This window comes from Choloepus didactylus, chromosome 5, assembly GCF_015220235.1.
Source record: "Choloepus didactylus isolate mChoDid1 chromosome 5, mChoDid1.pri, whole genome shotgun sequence".
Taxonomy (NCBI): domain Eukaryota; kingdom Metazoa; phylum Chordata; class Mammalia; order Pilosa; family Megalonychidae; genus Choloepus; species Choloepus didactylus.
Genome location: NC_051311.1, coordinates 79,516,373 through 79,538,343, shown reverse-complemented (window position 1 = coordinate 79,538,343; position 21,971 = coordinate 79,516,373). Strand labels below are relative to the sequence as shown.

At 35.9% G+C, this 21,971-nt stretch overlaps 1 protein-coding gene across 1 annotated transcript in view; it reads left to right on the top strand.

The window, feature by feature from the left end:
• Window positions 1-21,971, top strand: part of FOXP2 (forkhead box P2) — a 599,809-nt gene that overhangs the window by 456,861 nt on the left and 120,977 nt on the right. The window contains exon 6 of the mRNA XM_037836341.1: window positions 13,511-13,586. Coding sequence (XP_037692269.1) covers window positions 13,511-13,586 — 76 coding nt within the window. The remainder of the gene's footprint in view (window positions 1-13,510; window positions 13,587-21,971) is intronic.

Genomic DNA, 21,971 nt, shown 5'->3' with positions numbered 1-21,971 from the left:
GGGCAATATCCAGTTTAAATCTAGTACAAAGCTTTTCTTTTTTGTGAGCCCCAATTTTTAAAATGTTCATTTCACTTTTATTAGTGCTGTGTTATAAGATTGAACTGAAAACTTCTGTTTTCTAACTTTTTTGTTCTTTAGTTTATCACAAACTTTCTTGGAAATGAAAATATACTGCTATGCCAAATGAAGTTATTTTCTTTGTAATACAAAATTTAAGTTAATTTATTTTTGGACCCTTATGGTGATTCAATTCAGAGAAGTTGAAGTTTAACACTATTCTGTTCCTGCAAGAAGAATTTTCCATGTGGGATTTTGATATTGAACTGACTTTAAACATACTACAATTCACTAGTGTACTTATAAATTTGGTTAAGAATATTAGAGAATACAACTCCTGTAAAATCACAAGAAAGCAACTTCCTAGAATGGGGGGGGTGGGGCAGGAGTTCATGGAAACAGAAAGTGATTTCCTGCCATTATAAAAATTCAAAAGAATATCTGGTGCTATTCTGTATTAGTCACAGGATTACAGTAATAGGACTCCATATACCTCATAAAGTGTTTATCTGTATTTGACCCTTTATTTAATACTCCAGAAGAAAGAGTAGGTGTCATACACAATTAATGATAAGAAATTTGAATCATTTAAAGACCACTTTGCTTTATACCAGACTTTTGGAGAACCTAGCTGCTTCTGCTTCTCTCTCTCTATCCTCATCCCTGGAACCCTGTCTTCCCCTAGCACTCTTCCCTTACATTGCTGGACTATTGCATCAGAGGGTCATAACTTTCAAACCCTCATGGGAACCACTCCACCCCACTCCACTCCATTTGTATACCTTCATTATGACCTTATCTAGAAAGCCTCTTCTATCCCCCGATAGGCCATTGTGCCAGATAGGCCATTGTGCCAGTTTGAATATATTTTGTCCCCCAAACGCCATTATCTTTGTTGTAATCTTGTGTGGGCAGATGTTATCAGTTTTGATTAGATTTCTTTGAGTGTTTCTTTGGAGATGTGCCCCATCCAACTGTAGGTGATAACTCTGATTAGATATTTCCATGGAGGCGTGGCCCCACCCATTCAGGGTGGGCCTTGATCAGTGGAGCTATACAAATGAGCCAACAGGCAGAGGTAACTCAGTGCAGCTGTGAATGATGTTTTGAAGAGGAGCTACAGCCAAGAGGGACACTTTGAAGAAAGCACAGGAGCTGCAGATGAGAGACAGTTTGAAAATGGCTGTTGAAAGCAGACTCTTGCTCCGGAGAAGCTGAGAGAGGACAAATATCCCAAGTGCAACTAAGAGTGACATTTTTGAGGAACTGCAGCCAAGAGAGGAACGTCCTGGGAGAAAGCCATTTTGAAACCAGAACTTTGGAGCAGACACCAGCCACATGCCTTCCCAGCTAACAGAGGTTTTCCGGACACCACTGGCCATCCTCCAGTGAAGGTAGCCGATTGCTGATGTGTTACCTTGGACACTTTATGGCCTTAAGACTGTAACTGTGTAACCAAATAAACCCCCTTTATAAAAGCCAATCCATCTCTGGTGTTTTGCGTTCCGGCAGCTTTAGCAAACTAGGACAGCTATATAAGTACCCCTCCTATAGCACCCTCTGCATACATCTGCTATAGCTCTTATTTTGGGGTTGATCACTAATAGTTTGTCTTCCCCTCTTATTTGTAAACTCTTTGGTTTAGGACTCCTCCTTGACTTTGTATCCCTATTCTTAACATAGTGAGTGTTTTGTGGTCATTCTGTAGCTGTGAGATGCACCCCTTTGGTTTGGATAGCAAGAGAATCTGAGACAAAGTTTATTGCTCACAGTTCTGGGTGGCTTGGCAGGGCAGAGGGAGTGAGCTGGGCCTGTACAAGTGGCTAAGGTGCATGTAGGATTTCTTTTCAGCTAGTCCAGCTGTGGGGTCAAATGGGAAAAGGATGGCGAGACATTAAAAGAAGTCAGCGATCAAACATCAAAAATAGAATCAGACTCTTCAAGTGACATGAAGTAGGTACTCATTAAATCTTTGATGAATGAAATAGAGTCTGAGCTACATAGTTAATCCTTAGCCTCCATACTCTCATCAGGTACATTTTAAGCACCTTCATGTCATTTACTACATGTTTCTATACTTTCCACTGCTCTATGCATTCTCCTTTTATAAAAAAAGTTGTTTGACTACATATTTCTCACCTGTTCTTATCTCACCTCCTCTGGGTGACAATAGAAATATGAATTTGCTTTTGAGACTATAAAATAAAAAAGAAGAACAGAAAACTAAGGACTATTATTCTTGTGTGAGCATAAGCGATTTCTGCCTAGCCCCAGTATACCCAGGAAAAAAAAATTGCTATACATAGAATTAGTTAATTTATCTGTTAAAGAATTATTATTTTTAAATTTTGTCTTCCATTCTTCATATGTTCATGACAAATCCAGCTTCTTGTTTTTTTTTTTTTTCCGAGTTTAACGTACTCTCTTGGACAAAGCTAAGAAGCCTACATGTAAGCACAAATACAATAGTCCACCTGAACTCTGCAGGAGCATCTCATGCCAGAAGTGTCTGTTGACTGCTGCCATTTTCTCCCTCTTAGAAAAATAACATCACTTGCAGGGGCACTGTGTGCATCTTTTGTTTTTCAGTGACTTTAGGCTTGTTAAGGATACTTGATTAATATCCCTGGACATTCAAGTTGTCTGGGTAGTCAAAGAACAGGTATAGGTCTTATCCTCCTCCCAGGGAGCAGCCAGCTTTGTGCCCCACCCTTGATCTTAGCCTTATCTCTGGAGACAGACTAGCGTTGTGGGTGAGAGGGGTCCATAACTTTTCTATTCTTGACTTCTCTGCTGAGACTTCTAACAAGGGTGCCAATTAGTGCCTGTTGTGATGGTAGTTTTCTGAGGTGAAAAAGAAGGGGATCGACCAAAATCAGGGTGAAAAAATCATAAATTTGAATCTGACTATGATACTGTTATATTCTGTACTCTTTGTTAATTCTTCAGTACCTTTTAACCATCTACTGGAGATTGGATCTTATTTTAGGAATGTTGGTGGATTTAATTAATTAATATTAAATGCTATAAATTTTCAAATCATCCACATACCTATGGTGTCTGGATTTAGAGATAATGCCCAAATAAACTTTCATTGTTAATATTTACCTAGCCTTTCTTTTTCATAAAATAATTTCTTTTTTTAAATTTAGACTCTGTTGAAGAGGGAAAATGAATGAGTATATAATCTTAAATTGTGATAAAGATAAGAGATGCTAATGCCCATTAATAATCAATACATTAATAAATTCTGCTCATACTGTTATTTTTAATAATGTAATGTTTATTTTTGCCATTTTCTGTATCAAATTGTGCTTTGTAGAATGTAGTCTGACTCTACAAGCTGACCTTTTAAAGAGGGAAAAAATACATATTTATAAAGCTGAAATTATAACAGCAATTTATGATTACTTCATTAAGTTTGCAAATAATGAGAAACAAAGCCTAGATCATGAGTTTCAGTTTTATCTTTGGTCTGTTCCCTAAAAATGGATTGTAACCTAAAACTTGCTCCAAAACATATTTTAAAAACTATCAAAGCTTAATCCTATTTTTGGCAGTGTGGTCATTGATTGAAATATTTTAATGTAACATCATTAGTTTATAAGCTTTGGTTTCTAGTCACAGAAAGAGACAAAAAGGAGGCATCTGTTCTTAGGATGTCAAGTTGTTCACAGAATACAAGGAAAACCTAAACAAAAATTTGGTCTCAGAAAGGACAAAAGAGAGTAGGAAATAATGGATAGGATCCTTGGGTCCCAGCCATTGGGTTGAATAAACTCCCCTTATTTATTGTATGAATGTCACATGCTTCAAAAATCAAGTTCCTGAGAGAGGCGGCCTAATTCTCCTAGCTTGTGTCACATACACACCCTTGTGCTACCCTTGCCAATTTGCATGTACTGTTTGGGGGTGAAGTACAGAATGGGGTGGTTCCCAAAGGAAAATGCTGCTGCTGTTACCAAAAAGGGGAATAGATGTTGGATAGGCAAAAATCAACTGACTTCCTCTATTATAAACTTGAGTTGGTTTTCTACAAGACGTAGTCTACTCTTGGCAACAATTTTCATGTCAAAAAATTCTACTCTTTTCAGCACCAAGGAAATGCAAGACAATGGAGAAACTATAGAAAAATAGCACCAAATAACAAATTTACATGATGATTCTTTGATTGATACCATTATGCCTCAATGTTTTAGTCAGGGTTCTCCAGAGAAATAGAACCGACAGGATATATATGTACGTATGTAAATATTAAGAGATTTATTATAGGATGTGATGGTGGGGATTTTTAAGACTGAACTCAAAAGAGCAGGCCACAATTTGAGGATTATGATGAAGGTTTCAATGAATTCCTCAGGAGATGCTGGCTAGCTGAAGTAGAAATAGAAACTCTTCTTTCTGACTGCTGAAACAATCAGTTCTCTCTACAAGGCCTTCAACTGATTGGATAAGACTTCTCTCATTGCTGAAGGCAATCTCCTTTGTTGGTTGTCCATGTAATCAGCTACAGATGCAATCAACTGACTGATGATTTAAATCCCTGAAATACTTCCCAGTGACAATCAGGCCAGTGCTTGCTTGACCAAACAACTGGACACCATAACCTAGCCAAGTTGACCCATGAACTTAACTGTCATACTATGCAATGTATATGTTTCTAAAGATTGTATAGAAATCAGATTTGTTTTTAAATAAGCTTGCTTTCTATTTAAATAAATAAAACCTTAATTGCATTTGTAATTTGAATAATTCTTCTATTAAGAAAATAGTAATCTCTAATTTTTTGTTAATTTGGATTTTCGTGTTGAGTTTATTAGTTATGAATGGTTTCAATTTGGCATGTGTTTACCAAGAAAAAGAAAATATATTGTTTAAAATGCACAGTAATCTGTGAAAAATGCAAGCATAAAAGTTATAAACTTTTATGAATCAATTCCTTCAGTATTCTCCATGACCTTGTGCGATTTTTTTTTTAATCACTTTGAATTGTTCTACCCGAGAAATCCTTATTGTGATCGTAAGCACTATTCTGCTTGGTTATTCCCTCTCCTCTCTCACACCTCCGCGAGCTCCCCACATAGACATACCACTACAACATCTATTCACCCACATTTCTCCCTAATTTAGATAAATCCCATGATTGAGATGAAGTTAGAGACACACTGTTCTGTATTGTCCTCTCTGACCCTGCTATTAGCACTTGTTTTTCAAGTCTCCAAACTTTGTTTTTTTTTACTCCTACTACTAAGTAAGTTCCTGAATATTGAAAATTGCAATATCAGGTAGTGTTGACTCTGACTTCAGCTTAGCCTTGGGTACCATTTAACACTTGTCTCATTGGTCCCTAAACACCTTACTCTCCCTTTTTCTACACCAATGTTCTAGCCTTCACTGTAGCCTCAAAACTCTTACCTCACATCTATCCCCTTTATTCTCAGTGACTTTGCCTCCTACTTCAGAGGGAAAATTTAGAAGCCACCAGAAAAGAATTCCCTCTGCCTTTTACATCTCTAGTCCTAAAACAAACCTAAATTGACATGTCTAATTAGGACCATTTCTCTCAGTCACATCTTTCCAATGCCAGTTTCTCTTTCTATGAATGAAACCTGCCCCTGCCCACTTCCTCCTTGTCCCATCACCTGCTCATTTACTCTCATGTGTCATCAGAGTCCCTTTTTACTGTACAACAACAACAAAAAATCCTGTTTCAACTTTAGTTTCATACCAGGCAGTCCCTAAACCCCTCCTTTCCTTCATCACCAAACTTTTGGTAAGAATTGTTTATACTTTGTTGGGAATTGAATCATGTCCCCTACAAAAGGCACATTCAGGTTCCAACCTCTGGACCCCTGGGTGTGAACCCATTTGTAAATAGGACTTCTGAAAATGTCAGGGTTAAGGTATGCCCAAACTGAATAGACGTGGGCCTTAATCCAATATAGCTGAAGTCCTTATAAGCAAAGGAAATTGGACACCAAAAAAAGAAGCCACATGGAGACGCTAGAAGCCAGAAGAGAAAGGAGGGCTATTGTCATGTGACAGAAAAGCCAAGGAACCTCAAAGATTGCTGGCCAACCAGAAGATACCAACCGAGGAGGAAGCAAACCTTCTAGCCTCTGAAACCCTGAGCTACTAAATTCCTATTGTTAAGCCAACACATTGTATAATATTTGTTTGAGCACCTAGGAAACTAAAACAGGCTTCAGCTTTCATTCCCTCTTCAACACATTGTAGTTCTGTTTCTGTCCCAAATATTCTTCTGAATGTGTTCTATTAAATATCACTGAAGATCTCAGAGATTTGTATTCAATCCTACTGGACTCTATCACAACATCTGAGATTTGACACCACTTCTCTGACCATTCCTCTGCCTTTGATGGATTTTTCTTGTCCTCTGTCCATGACTTTTTCTGTTCAACTTCTATATCATTGGTGCTAAACTGTGGCTGCACATTATTTTTAAAAAAAATGCCTATGGCCCACCCCAGTCTGATTAAATCAGAAACTTGGGGAAGTGGCACCAGCATCAGTATGCATTTAATCTCTGAGACAGTTCAGGTTGAGAACAACTGCTCTCTGTCTTATCTCTCTGCTGGACCTTATCCACTCCCTGTGTGGTCATCACCACTTAAGGTGGTTATGCTCAGGTCTCTTTATATCTTGCCTTCTCTCCTGAGCTTATGACCCGTATACTCAGAAGTCTGCTATAAACATCTAACTGGATGTCCTGCATTACCTCTAATTGAATGATTGAATGTTTCCAAATGAAGCAAATTCTCTTCTATGCTTTAAAATTTTTCCTTGTATCCTCTTACCTTGCTAGTGATATCACAATTTTACATGTAGCATCCCTTATCTTTCAGTATCTCACATGATCACTGAAGAGGTCTTCAGATTCACTGAAGTTAGCCTTCTCTCAAATTCAGTACCTTTTGCTCATTCTTGCTGCTACTGCTTTGGTCCGTGCCAGAGTTAACTATCTGGTGATCTCTTGGGCATCTGAATTTGCCAGCCATCATTCTTTCCTAATTCCAGTGTAAACCCATACTTTCATGCTTTCCTCTGTGTCATTTATTTTAAAACAAAGTTCTGATTCAGTGTCTTATCTCAAAAAAAAATCTGCTAATCTCCCTTTATCTCAAGATATAATAGAAATTCCCTTTGTCTTGTGCTCAGAAATTTTTTAGTCCCAGCCTTCCCAGATGTGTCTCTCACCAGTTTTCCCTATCTATACCACATTCCCTCATTACTAAAATCTTCACATTTCCTAGGCACAATCCTAACTCCTTGGGATTCACCCTCTCTTCTTTCCCACCTCTTTCAAGTAATAAATTCCTATTCTTTCAATGCAAACTGTATTTTTTACTTCAACCCCATTTCTCTCTAATGCAGGGTCTGTTAACCTGGAATCCATGAGTAATATTCAGAATGTCTGTAAACTTGAACAAGGGAAAAAGTGATCTCATTTTCACTAAGTTCTAATTGAAATTCAACATTTTCTTCTAATATAAATGTAAGCTATGAATCATGGTAGAATTAGCAGCGTCTGTGACATTGCCACCAAAAAAATTACAGATATTTTCATATAACTTTATAGTTGGCAAAATATCTTGAAGTATTATTGATTAATACTTCAAAATGACAGTGGTTATTAGACCCACTATTATATCTTATTTAAGGCCAAAATAAAGAAGCACATCTATTAATATTTCACACTTGTGGCTTTCTTTAATATTTTGAAAACTATTTCTATGTAACTGATTTCCTTCTAATCCTTTGTATTTTAGTTTATGCAATTAAAATTTTTCTGATAAGATGAACCTAGACTTCACCAGATTGCCAGAGGGATTCAGGATACAAGAGAAGTTAAGACCCCCCCTTTAAATGGCACTTACTTTGTTATATGGTAGATCACAAGGATATTTTTCCCACTTGCCTCTGGAAGCAGAGACAATTTTCATTCATATTTATATCCACATGGCTAATATAGTTCATAGCACATAGTAGGTACTTAATCGACTTTGAACTAGAGAATAAAAGAATGAAAAATGACTGTCACTCAATAATCCTGAGCAGGTGGGGCAGCATTTCTCAAAGTGTGTTAGAGATGGTTTAAATCACAAATGCTAGGATGCTTATTAAAATGGCCTCTATCCCAGATCTTTGAATCTTAATTTCAAGGAATGTTACCTTGGATCTGCAGTTATAACAAGCTTCTCCAGAGATTCTTTTACATACCAAAGTTTGAGAACCTGTGCGGTAGAGCACATGATGCATAGAAGCCTTAAAACAATAATTAAAAGCATTTTGCAAATCATTTCATCTCCAGGGCTTTATTTTCTTTCTGTGTTAAATGATTTTTTTAACGGCTATGCCATGTTCTCCTGAATATCACATCAGATTAGGAGTCTGTCTGAGGCAGCCGCAGGAAGGAAGATAGGGCTAACTGTTTCTTCAGGAATGTGCTCTTATTGGTTTAGTCCTCTGGGTTGCATGGTCCCTGCTTCTCATTGACTCCAAACAATACACCAGCTACTCTGATCCACTTGTCTTATGAAATACTCAAAACATTTTCCAGACATCAGTTCTCTTTTCTCCACCTTCTTTGCCAGAACTAGGCAGTTTTAAGTCTATTTTTTTTAGAATATGAGCTTGGGAAGGATGAAGTAGTTTGAACTTGCAAAGCCAACACGTGTCATCCTGGTACAACCTGACGGCAATACTGTCCTTTGGAAAATTTCCATTAACTATGATGAATGGTCAAAAACAGCCAACCAAACCAACAAACAAAACATTTGGAGTGGGAGAAAAGCCAATCAATCTTTAAACTTTGGTTATTGTTGTAAATTTTGTTTTGATTTGTTTTATACCATGTCAAGACTGCACACACTTCCTGATTAGCTAAACTCTTTAAAACTTTTTTGACCACTATTCCATTCTGATGTCATTTTACCTGAATATTAAAAGACACTTAATGTTTTCAGCATGTTAAAGAAAAATTTGACCAACCCTTTTATTTAAGCTCAAGAAATAAAGTAATTACAAATAAATAATTAAATTAATATATAATATATTATAATTACAAATTGTAAGTAAACTAATTAAACAAATTATAATAAAGTATTTTGATCAATTCAGAAAAATCAACATATAATACTTATCTATTTTCCTATGAAAAATACACCATCAGCTTTACAATTTTTTTTCCTTAAACGTCACTTCACCTTGTCACTGAATGCAAACACACCCATGTTAACTTTTCACTTTGCTGTGCCCAGTTTCTAAAGAGAAAAACATTTTTTTTTTTTATTCATGTGGAAGTAAGTGGCTTCACTGTTAAACTATTTGAATGCAGATACCGTGTCTTGGGAATTTTTTCTTCCTCTGCAATATGTAATGGTGTTTCATATATAGTAGGAGTTTGAAACTTTTTTGAACAAAATTGAGTACTTGTATGAATCAGTTATGATAAATAATTAATATTAAATACATAAGTAATAAATATTAAATATATGGGTGCTATAATGGTGCTAAGTACTTAAAGTATTCGATAACTCTGTGAGGGTATTACTTATTACCCCCTTTCTAGAGAGAAGGTACTAGAAAGTTCTAAATAACTTGCTCAAGTAAATGTCGACCTGGAATGTGAACCCAGGCAGACTATCTCCAAAACCGATATTCTTATTTTTAACTCTAAATGATTTATTCTTTATTGTTTTAACAGAAAATTACAATGATCCATATTTAACTGAAAAATAGATGCTTTCGGAAGGTAATACTGAAAGCCTGTATAAGTACATTGTCCTGGACTTTTCATTGGTAAAATGTTCTTTGGTGCTTATTTGAAACAGATGCAAACACTTAAAATATCCATTCACATTGTATTTCCCTGTGATTTGCTGGAGTATGTCAGGCTGCCTGCAGGAGACCTTTCTAAGTGACTGTCTGATTCCATTCGACTTGCTACTCTTTTACAGATCTGCGACTTCATGGGTCTGTTAAAGCATGATTGGTCACAGACACATTCTGTGTCTTTCGGTTGTGGAAACCTCTAGCGCAGCCATAAGAAGAAGCTGGGTGGGTTTTTCAAGGCACAGTGTTTCAACCAGACTTTTTGTCTAGACATGATGACGGGCTAATGGTAGTGCAAAGTTTAATCTCACATACTTTTAACTCCAGGAATTATTAATTGGGAGTTACTTAAAGGTGTTTGCCTTTTAAATAGTTTGTTTTACTTGCAAGTTATTGTTCTTCAGTAAACTTAACATTAAATTAACCGCCTCCCTTCACAAATTTTGCTTTTTGACTAATTTTTATTGCTTTCCCAACTTTTGATTGCTTAAACTGTATGCATTTTAAAATAATTTTGCATACAAAGGGACAGGAGTGCTCAACAGGGGGCAGTCGTGTGTCTCTTGTCCCAGAGGATAGGATAGATTAATGACAGTATCACTTTAATGTGATTTATTTCCATCTCTGGTTACAGGAATGATTTGGCACCATCAGGAAATGAGGATTTGGGTTAATTAAAGATTCTGATTACTAAAAAGATGACATATCATGGATTTTACAGAATTATAAAATAATGAAAATATACTTTGTACCAAAGAAAACATGACATAACTTCTTTGATGATTCATAAAAGTATTTCAGAATCTTGCCTTAGGTTGAGGTTATCTCCATGTTTATTGGTTAAAGTCATATTTGGGAAATGTTTGAGAAACAATTAAAAAAGATGTTGGATTTTATACTTAAATTTACTGAAGTTAAGTGCCTGCATCATTTGAGCTAAGAATGGGGTATCGTAACATTCTCTTCAAAAGTGAAACCTCACATTAATTGAGTGAAAACCTGTCTTGTCATGAGATCCTTCTGATTTTTTTGGCAACTGTGTCTCTTAAATGGTATCTTTGTTGGCCTGGTTTCTATGACAAATACCTCACAATAGTTGGGCTTAAACAAGAATTAATTGTCTCACGGTGTCAGAGGTCAATCAAGGCTCTGCCTTCTTTCGGGGTTGGTAGCATGCTGGTGCTGGCTTGAGGCAATCCTTGGTTTTCCTTGGCTTGCATCTCTGCTTCCCATTATGTGGCAATCTCTCTCCTTGTGTCTGTTCTTCCAGTTTCTGGGGACTTCTGACTTCTTCCTGTGTGGACGTCTCTGACTCTATTTTCCAGTTTCCTCTTTTTATAAGGCCTCCAGTAATATGGTTTTAAACCCACTGTGATTCTATTGGCCACACCTTAACTAAACATAACATCTTCAAAAGGTCCTCTTTACAGTGGGTTCACATCCACAGGGATTTGGATTGAGATTAAGGATTTGTGTTTGTCAGGGTACATAATTCAGTCTTCCACATATGGCAATTACACTCTTGTTCCATAGCATCTTTTGTATATTTGTATATTCTTATCTCTGCACTTGTTCATTGTCACGAAATCTCCTGTTCATATGTACTTCTCCACCATTAAAACAAACTACCACAGTACTGAGACTTACTCTTCTCTGTATCGTACCTTCTGACTCTGTTATTGGGATGGCAAATCTTCAGCATCCAGTATGTTTGGTAATATTGGAGACACAAATTATAGCATTTAATGTGGGCTATCTTGAATGAGTTTAAGATGATACCATGTATTTATAGAGTTTAATTTTTATTATTAAATATGAATGGTTTCAAGGCAGCTTTGGAATTCTTGTGATGCTTACATATTTTTGGTTTTATGTAGATGAGTGTCTATCTGAGGTTTTTTGTTCATCTGTTTCATTGTTATGGTATGGAGTAGCATTTCATTTTTAGGAGGCTTATGACCTTGTTAAATAGCAGTCCAAAAATCGTGTGGCTTGTTTTGATTTTAACCAAAGTTACAGCTGCCTAGCTGTAAAGCAGTCAGTTTCTCTTATTATGACTAGTTCTTCGACTTGTACTGTTTTCAATTGCCTGCAATTAGCATATTTCAACCTTATTTTTAGGTTTAAATTGCAGTGTGAGAGTGTACTCTCCTCTTAGCTAATTAGTGCTATCAAGGAACAGTAGGTTACCTCATTAGTACCATGTGCATTTAATTAAAGAAGAGAAAATTGGAGTTAACCTCATAGTTAATATTTTCACAGAGTGCTACAATGCCAACACCTTCAATTGGAGTCACACCCCTGTGTATCTAATTATGCACTGGTGCCAAATAAGGTTAGCAAGGGTACTACAAGGCTGTTGACAAAATAATTTAGATGAAAATGTGTTTGTTGGATTCTGACAGTAAAATGTAACTTGAACATTTTTCTCCCAGTCCTCATCTGCCAGGTGACATACCTCTTCATGGAAACAGAAGGAAAGGGATATTTTGGAAGACATTTTTGCTGTTTGAAACAGTATTGCTCTTATCTTGAAGAAGATGGCATATAGTCATGCAAAGCATGTACAATCCATTTCTTAAACAGAGCTCCTGAACTTCAGAGATGTATTTGAAAAGAATTATTTATAAGATGTAATATTTACATGCATCAAACCACTACAAATACTCCCTGACACCCTTACCACATTCCTCCTTGCCTTTCTTCCTTTCTGGTATAGTTATAATTTCCCTTGTGTATCTTATGAATGGAGATCATCCTTTCATATCATACGTGAAGTCTAAGGATGTCTTGTCACATGGTCTATTCAAATGCAGTGTAATCCTTTTGCCCTTCAGACAAAATCTTTGAAATGTCTAATGCTACTTAAGTAAAAAATGACATTCCATGTCATTTATCAATAAATAATCACTTTGTTTTTACAGATAGAACTCTAAACTATACATTTGAGTGTATAGAGTCATTTCCAATGCAAATGGCACAATTCAACAGGATTAGAGATTATGGAGCATGGCTCCATAGTCTTAAATATATTATCATGCCTATATTATGTTATAGTGATGCATGGCTCAGGCAGTTAGAGATTCTTGTATGTTCTCACATTTCATGACAAGATAGGATTTATGTTTACTTCTAATGGTTATAATTGACTGTGAGTCAGCATTTAGCTTTTTCACAAATAGAGATGAAGTTTTAAGGACAAATGCCACTCCATACTCTAAAATTGTAGTGCCATCCAAATCTATAAGAGTATTTACAGACATTGAACACAGTTTTAGCTCTAGAAATGGGAGATGAACTTCCAAAGGCAGGATCATGATAGGTAATCAGTGAACTTTTTGGTTATTAGTGAATTTGTTATGATTCAAATATTCAACTTTGCACCTGTCAAATTATTTCTATTTTTTTTCTTTTAAACTATGCTGGTACTGGCACTGAAATAAAGATGGAATAGTTGATGTTGACATATCAAGGTAATAATTTCAAAAAATAATTTTAAAAAGTGATAATGTACAGTATTAGCCTAAGCCTTGGATTAAAAAAAAAAAAAAAAAAAAAAAAAAAAGCCAATGTCTGATTCTCTTTGTGTAATCTTGGAATTGCTTCCAGAAACAAAATTATGTGTCCGTGGCCTCTCATCTGGTAATGGGCAGCCTCACAACACCTTTGCAGTAAGTTACACTGAGCAACTAGAAACTCATCTAATAATCACAAGGCCATGGACCCAATCCCACTAAACAGATTACCAGTGACGTTCTATTAGCAGCTCCCTTCCATTGGTGCAGATTATCAAGAGAAGACTAATGTTAAGATACAGATGTAATCTGGATTTCTGTTACTTCTTGTATTCTCACTTCAATTATGTTTTGACAGATATATAGTTCAAGTTTCTGTGAGCTGAAGACTTTAAAGTTTACTGTAAATATATAAAGGCATATGGCTGTACCATCATTACATTTTTCTTGGACTTTTTTAGGCATCATTTGATGAGATAGTGAAAATATGAAGATTAAAGAGACTATGGATTGATCCAATACATACCTTAGGGAAAAGTTGCTGTTTCGTGTTCTGCAAGTTGCCATATAGCCATATAGATACACAAAGGCCTTTTAAACATATTCTATCACTAGAGTGTAATGTGTCTCCTTAGATTATAATATGCAATGAAAATTGCTTTCGTGACCTAATTAATATACCAGCTAGCCTTGGAAAAGAATAGTAATCCTGTAGTGGTCATTCAAGAATTTTGAAATAGAGCAATTTCGTGTTTCTATTTAGCACAGATTCTACCTGTATTCTTAAGGAATCACTAAATATGAAAAATCATGTCATTTCATATGCAGAATAATCTTGTTTGTTTTTCCTTAAATAATTTATGAATTCACTCCTTGGAATAGATTATCCTTAAATCGACTTAAATAATTATTTTTATTAAATAATCAGCATCTTTCTGAACAAAGAAGTTTCTAATTCCATACCTTGGTAAAAATACAAAATACAAAAGAGAATTCTTTCAATAAAATGGTGTCAAATTAATATAGAATACTATACTTTGTGGAAGATACAAAACATTTAAAAAATGTTAGATACAATCAAAAAATAAACTCAGAATTGAAAAAAAGCAATAATATACTATTTTATAGAAATAGTGACTACAGAGTATTGGTAAATATGTATATAAAATTAGCTTTCATGATGATCTCAAATTATTTCATTTGGGGTCTCACTCATTTTAATCCTAAGGTGTTAGACCATCTTGAGCTTTTCTTGTAATGACCAGCACTTGAAAAAAAATAGCAAAAATTTAAAATGGAGTGGAGGGGGTTTCATTTTTAAAATGTGATAGTAAGTTTTGCTGGAATAATATAATTAAACTTATGTGAAGAACTAAAATAACCTTAATTTCTGAGTACTCTCTGTACATTTTAAAGAAGATAAATTTAACTTAAACTTGAAAAATAATTTTACACTAACTTAATAAAGAAGATTCATCCAAAAATATACTTTAAAAAAAACAGTGCATCAAAAATGGGACAATATCCCTAATTTGTACTGCTTTTTTCTAAAAGAATCACAATAGGAAAACTGTTTTCATTAGGCTGAAGAGTGAGCAGGCCTAACTACTATTAATGTTTGTTCTTTATCTAAAACTGCTACTGCCATTTTTAAAAATCATTCTTTATGCTAGTCATGTAAAAAGAAATCTACAGCATTAGTGTTTTATATTGTCACAGATTTCTTTTCAAAAAGAAAATGAGACACAAAGAAATTAAGTGACTCACCAGAAGACATGTAAGTCCTCTATGGCCAAATAAACTTTATAAAGTTGTGATAACCAGTATATTGGTCTTCCCAAGGAATGCAAGTTTTCCATGGCTGCCTTGAGTGCTGTGTTCAGTAGCAGTGTGAGGTTGTTTCATGTCTCCAGGGCTGCACCTAGTCTGTCAGACAGGAAAAGAGAACCAGGATCAATTAATGAGATCTACTCCAGGGGGCTGGGGCACAGTGCATGTACCAGGTATTTTCCATCCCAACCTTTATACTTAAAACAGTCACAGAATGATTCTGTAAATGGTGTTTCTTGGCTTCACAACACAAGGAGATATTATTTAAACACTATTAAGTAGGTGCCTATTTTCTTTTATTGATTACATTAGATATAAACTTTATCCAAGCTGAAGTAGCTGGATAATATTATTTAAAAATCAAAAGGCAAACTAAAAATAATGCTAGCTATTAATCATAGTTGACAATTCTATGTGATGGGTATAGTTCTCTCTTAATATTCATTAAATGTTGTGTGATAGTCTTTACTTTTTCATATATTTTTATTAGAGAAGTTGTAGATATAAAGAAAAATCATGCGAAAAATACAGAATTCCTATATACTCCCCCTCCACACACACCATTTCCCCTATTATTAACACTTTGCATTGGAGTGGTGCCTTTGTTACAATTGACAAAACAATATTATTATATTATACTATTAATTATGATCATAGTTTACATTAGGATCACTGTTCATGATATAAAGTCTTATTTTTTTAAATTTTTGTTCTAGTAATATACATATGACCTAATATTTTCCCTGTTAACTACATTCAAATAATATAATTCACTGGTGTTTATTGCATTCACAATGTTGTGCTGCCATCATCACCATCTTTTACCCAAACTTTTCCATAACCCTTAATAGAAACTCTGTACCAGGCATTAATTCACCATTGTCTACCCTTACTCCAGCCTGTTGTAAACTGCATTCTGGTTTCTGACTCTGAATTTGTTAATTCTAGTTATTTCATATCAGTGACATCATATAATATTTGTCCTTTTGTGCCTGGTTTACTTCATTCAACATGGTGTCTTAAAGGTTCATCCATGTTCTAGCATGTATCAGAACTTCATTCCTTGATATGATATAATATAATATAATATCGTAATGTAATGTAATATAATATAATGCAGTGCAATACAATACAATAAATATAATACAAATATTCCGTTTTATGTAGACACCGCATAGTGTTTATCCATTTCTGTTGATGGACACGTGGGTTGCTTTCATCTTTTGCCAATTGTGAATAATGCTGCGGTGAGCATTGGTGTGCAAATGTATGTTCAAGTCCCTGCTTTCAGTTCTTTGGGGCATAAACTTAGAAGTTCGATTGCCAGATCATGTGGTAATACTATACTTAATTCTCTGAGGAACTGCTGAACTGTTTTCCTTAGCAACAGCACAATTTTACATTCCCACCAACAGTGCACAAGTGTTCCTTTTTCTCCACAAACTACTTCAACACATGTTAGTTACTGGTTTTCCAATAGTTGCCATTTAGTGGGTGTGAAATGATATTTCATTGTGGCTTTGATTTGAATTTCCTTAATGGCTAATGATGTTGAGCATCTTTTCATGGTACTTTTTGGCCGTTTGTATATCTTCTTTGGAGAAATATCTGTTCAGGTTTTTTGACCATTTTTGGAGGGAAATTTTTTAGTTAAATTTTTTTGAGATATATTCACATACCATACAATCATCCAAAGTGTACAATCAATTGTTCACAGTACTATTATATAGTTGTGCATTCACCACAATTAATTTTTGAAAATTTTCATTACCTCAAAAAAAAAAAAAGAATAAAAATGAAAATTAAAAAGTAAAAAAGAAGACCCAAAACATCCCATGCCCCCATCCCTCCCTGTTATTCATTCCCATTTTTCTACTCATATGTCCATACACTGGATAAAGGGAGTGGGAGCCACAAAGTTTTCACAATCACACAGTCACACAGTGTAGGCTATAAAGTTATACAGTCATCTTCAAGAATCAAGTCTACTGGGTTGCAGTTCAATAGTTACAGGTGTTTCTGTCTAACTATTCCAATAAACTAAAAGCTAAAAAGGAATATCTATATAACAAATAAGAATAACATCCAGAATGACCTCTCATCTCCATTTGAAATCTTTCAGCCACTGAAACTTTATTTTCTTTCTCTTCCCCATTTTGGTCAAGAAGACTTTCTCAGTTCCTCAGTGCCAGGTCCAGGTTCATCCCCAGGAATCATGTCCAATGTTGCCAGGGAGATTTACACCCCTGGGAGTCATGTCCCATATTGGGGGTGGGGGGGGGGAGGGCAGTGAGTTTACTTGCCAAGTTGGCTTAGAGAGAGAGGCCATATCTGAAGTGACAAATGAGGTTCTCTGGGGGTGACTCTTAGGCACAACTATAAGTAGGCTTAGCCTCTCCTTTGCAGTAACTAGCTACAAAAGGGCAAGCACCAAGATCAAGGGATCGGCCTTCTAAATTGGTAGTCCCCAATGCTTGTGGGAATATCGGTAATTCTCCAGGTGGGGATGTTTAATATTTCCACATTTTCCCCCAGTCCCTCAAGGGGCTTTGCAAATACATTTTTATTCTCTGTACAAATTACTCTGGGATGTATTGGGCTTCACACTAACCTATAGAAGCCAACCAGATCTCACTCCCTATTCAAAATTCTTTGTAATTATGGTATTTGAATAAACTGACCATACAAGTTCAATTATATAGCATGCTACAGAAATATAGATTTTGCACCAAATAAACATCTCTTCCTTTGGTCTCACACGGAAGTTGAAGCATTAAAACACCATTCCTGGTATAATCACATAGTTATGCATTCACAATCTATATGAGGACATTTCCATTTATTCTGCAAAGGAAGAGGAAGAGGAGAAAAAAGAAAAAAGAAAAAAAATGACTGAAAAAAATAAAATAAAAAATAAAATAAAATACAATAAAAAGTGCAGACAACACCACCAATGCCAAGAATCCCATACCTCTTGCTTATACCCTCTTATAAACATTTAGCTTTGATGTATTGCCTTTGTTACAATCAATGGAAGCATATTACAATGTTACTGTTAAATATAGACTCTGGTTTGCATTGATTGTATTTTTCCCCCAAACCATCCCATTTTCCACACCTTGCAAAGTTGACATTCGTTTGTTCTCCCTCATGTAAAAACATTCTTAAATTTGTACGTTTAATCACATTGATATCTCTAGATTTCACTAAGTTATACAGTTCCAGTCTTTATCTTCTATCTTTCCTTCTGGTGTCATACTTACCCCTAACATTCCTCTTTCAACCATATTCACAGTCTTCTTTGTTCAGTGTACTTACAGTATAGTGCTACCTTCACACAGTATTGTGCTATCCATTTCTGGATCTATACAATTAGTCCTCTTGAAAATTCTATTGTCCTTCAACATCAAATGCCTGATGTCTACCCTCTTTCCGTCTCCTAATATCTTCATTTTTACACTCTTCTCCAAACCTCTCTCTCCTGCTTTTCCCATCTGTCTATCTGTCTATGGCACTCCCTTTAGTATTTCTTGTAGAGGAGGTCTCCTGTTCATGAACTCTCTTTGTCTGTTTAGCTGTAAATATTTTAAAATCTCACTCATTTTTGACAGACAGTTTTGCCAGATATAGGATTCTTGGTTGGCAGTCTTTCTCTTTCCATATCTTGAATATATCATACCACTGCCTTCTCAACTCCATGGTTTCTGCTAAGAGATCCACACTTAGTCTTATTGAGGTTCCCTTTGCTTGTGATGGATTGCTTTTCTCTTGCTGCTTTCAGAATTCTCTCTTTGTCTTTGACATTTGAAAATCTGATTAGTAAGTATCTTGGAGTAGGTCTATTTGGATCAATTCTATTTGGGATGCGCTGCGCTTCTTAGACCTGTATTTTTATGTCTTTCATAAGAGTCGAGAAAGTTTCATTAATTATTCCCTCTATTATTCTTTCTGCCCCTTTTCCCTTCTCTTCTCCTTCTGGGATGCATATAACATGTATATTTGAGTGCTTCATGTTGTCATTCAGTTCCCTGAGACCCTGCTCATATTTTTCCATTCTTTTTCCTACCAGTTCTTTTGTGTGTAAGATTTCAGATGTCCTGTCTTCTAATTCACTGATCCTTTTTTCTGCCTCTCCAAGTTTGTTTTTGTATGTCTCCATTGTGTTTTTAATCTCTTCTATTGTGCCATTCATTCCCATAAGATTTGCCATTTGTTTTTCCAAATTTATGAATTCTTCCTTATGGTCACCCAGTGTCTTCTTTATAGCCTTCATCTCTTGTCACTTTTTCTTTCAACTCCTTGATTTGATTTAGAAGATTTGTTTGAACATCTTTAATTAGTTGTTTCAACTCCTGAATTTCAGTTGAGCTGTTAGTTTGTTCCTTTGACTAGGTCATATCTTCGTATTTCCTGGTGTGGCTCATGATTTTTTGCTGTCTAGGCATCTGATTTCTTTAATTAGTTTATTCTGGAGGTTATTTTCTCTCTTTTTCTAGGGTTTTCTTGTTGCTTGCCTTTGACCTCTATCTTTTCTTTGTTTCTCTCACTGGCAAGTCGTCAGATAGTCTTTACCCCCAGATTTCCCCCATAATCAGGCACCCACCATAGCCTGCCACAGGGATGGGAGGTAGGCACTGGGCACCCCAGCAGGTTCACTGTGTGTGGTAATACAAATCTGCTGGCTTCCAGTGGTGCTCTACTTTCTGTCAGCCAGCAAGACCTGAGTTTATTCTAGAGCCCAGCTTTAACAGTTGGATCTTCCATGTTTCTCAGCCAAAACAGGGCTGGGCTTCCATACAGGGCATGTAGACCAGCTCCTGTCATCTTAAGATAGGGTCTGGAGCATCTTTTTAAAGTTTTTCAATTCCCCTGCACCTTCCAGACTCCAAAAGATGGTGCTGTTTGATAACTTAGTTGACCTCAGAAGCTGCTTTGCCTTCAAGCACAGGCTGCATCTACACAGTTAAGCTGAAACTGTGAGATACCTACACCCTCACTTTGCAGCCCAAAATGTGGCTTAATATGGGGCTCCACCTGTGGCAAAGTACTCCCTCAGCTGACCCATACTCCAGCTGTCCACCAGCAAGGAAAAAGCTGCTGGCTGCTGCTTCCCTCAAGAGTGGGGGAAGGGCTTTCAGTCCCAGGGCTGGAAACACAGTGTCTGTCTGTGTTTTCTCAGTCATTTTGTCCCTCACTGACCCGGGCCTTGAAATGTCCTCCCCTGTCCTCTGGGTCTTCAGCTGATGGGGGTATGTCTCATTGCTGTGAGAAATTTTGTAGTCTGTGTCCATAGTCGGAGGGTTCCCATCTGCTGAGTCTGTGCCTTTCCCACGTGGAGACCAAGTGAGGGGGTGGGGAGAGGACTGGCTGGTCTGGGATGGAAGATTCCTACCGGATATTCTTCTCTTTCTTCAATTTGTCATTTGCAGGGTCTTTCTCTAGCCTATAACCTCTTCCAGATTTTTCAAGCAATTCCAAATTGTCCTTTTTTTCATTGTATCTCTGGAGAGAAGTTTTCAGTAGCAGTTTACGTCACCATGTTGATAACATCACCCCTTGATCATTTTTTTTAATTGGGTTGTTTCACTTTTGGTTGTTGAGTTGTAGGATTTAATTATATATTCTGGATATTAAACCCTTATTGGATATGTGGTTTCCAAATATTTTCTTGATTCTATAGGTTGTCTTTTCACATTTATGATGCAGTTCTTTGATAGACAAAAGTTTGTAATTTCAATGAAATCACATTTATCTATTTTTATCTTATGTTGCTCATGCTTTTGGTATAAAGTCTAAGAAACCATTGCCTAACACAAGGTCCTGAAGTTGCTTCCTTATCCTTTCTTCTTGGAGTTTTATAATTTGGGTTCTTATATTTAGGCCTTTGATCAAATTTTAGTTAACTTTTGTGTATGGTGTGAAGTAGGGGTCCTCTTTCATTCTTTTACAACTGAATATCCAGTTTTCCTTGCACCATTTGTTGAGGAGACTGTTCTTTCCCCATGAAGTGGCCTTGGAACCCTTGTCAAAAATTAATTGGCCATAAATATGAATGTTTATTCTGAGCTATCAATTTGATTCCATTGGTCTATATGTCTGTCCTTGTGTTGTTTTGATTACTGTAGTTGTGTATCAGTCCTCCACCTTCATTCTTCTTTTCCAAATGGTTTTGGCTATAAAGGGCCCTTACCTTTCTGTATAAATGTGATGACTGGCTTTTTAATTTCTGCAAAGAATGTGTTACAGCTGTGCTTGGGATTGTGTAGAATTTGTAAATCACATTGGGTAGAATTGACATCTTAATGATATTTTGTCTTCCAATCCAAGAACATGGAATGTCTTTCCATTTATTGAGGTGTTTGATTTATTTTAGCAATGTTTTATGGTTTTCTGTGTATAAGTCCTTTACTTCCTTGAAGAGAATTATTCCTAAATAATTTATTCTCTTAGTTGCTATCTTAAAGATTTTTTCTTGATTTCCTATTCAGATTGTTCATTATTAGTGAATAGAAATGTTTCCTGAATTTTGTGTATTGATCTTTTATCCCACCACTTGCTGAATTTGTTTACTAGCTCTAGTAGCTTTGCTGTGAATTTTGGACTTTCGATATATAAGACCATGTCATCTGCAAATGGGGAAAGTTACTTTTTCCTTTCCAATTTGGTTGTCTTTTATTTATTTTTCTTACCTTATTGCTCTGGCTAGAGCTT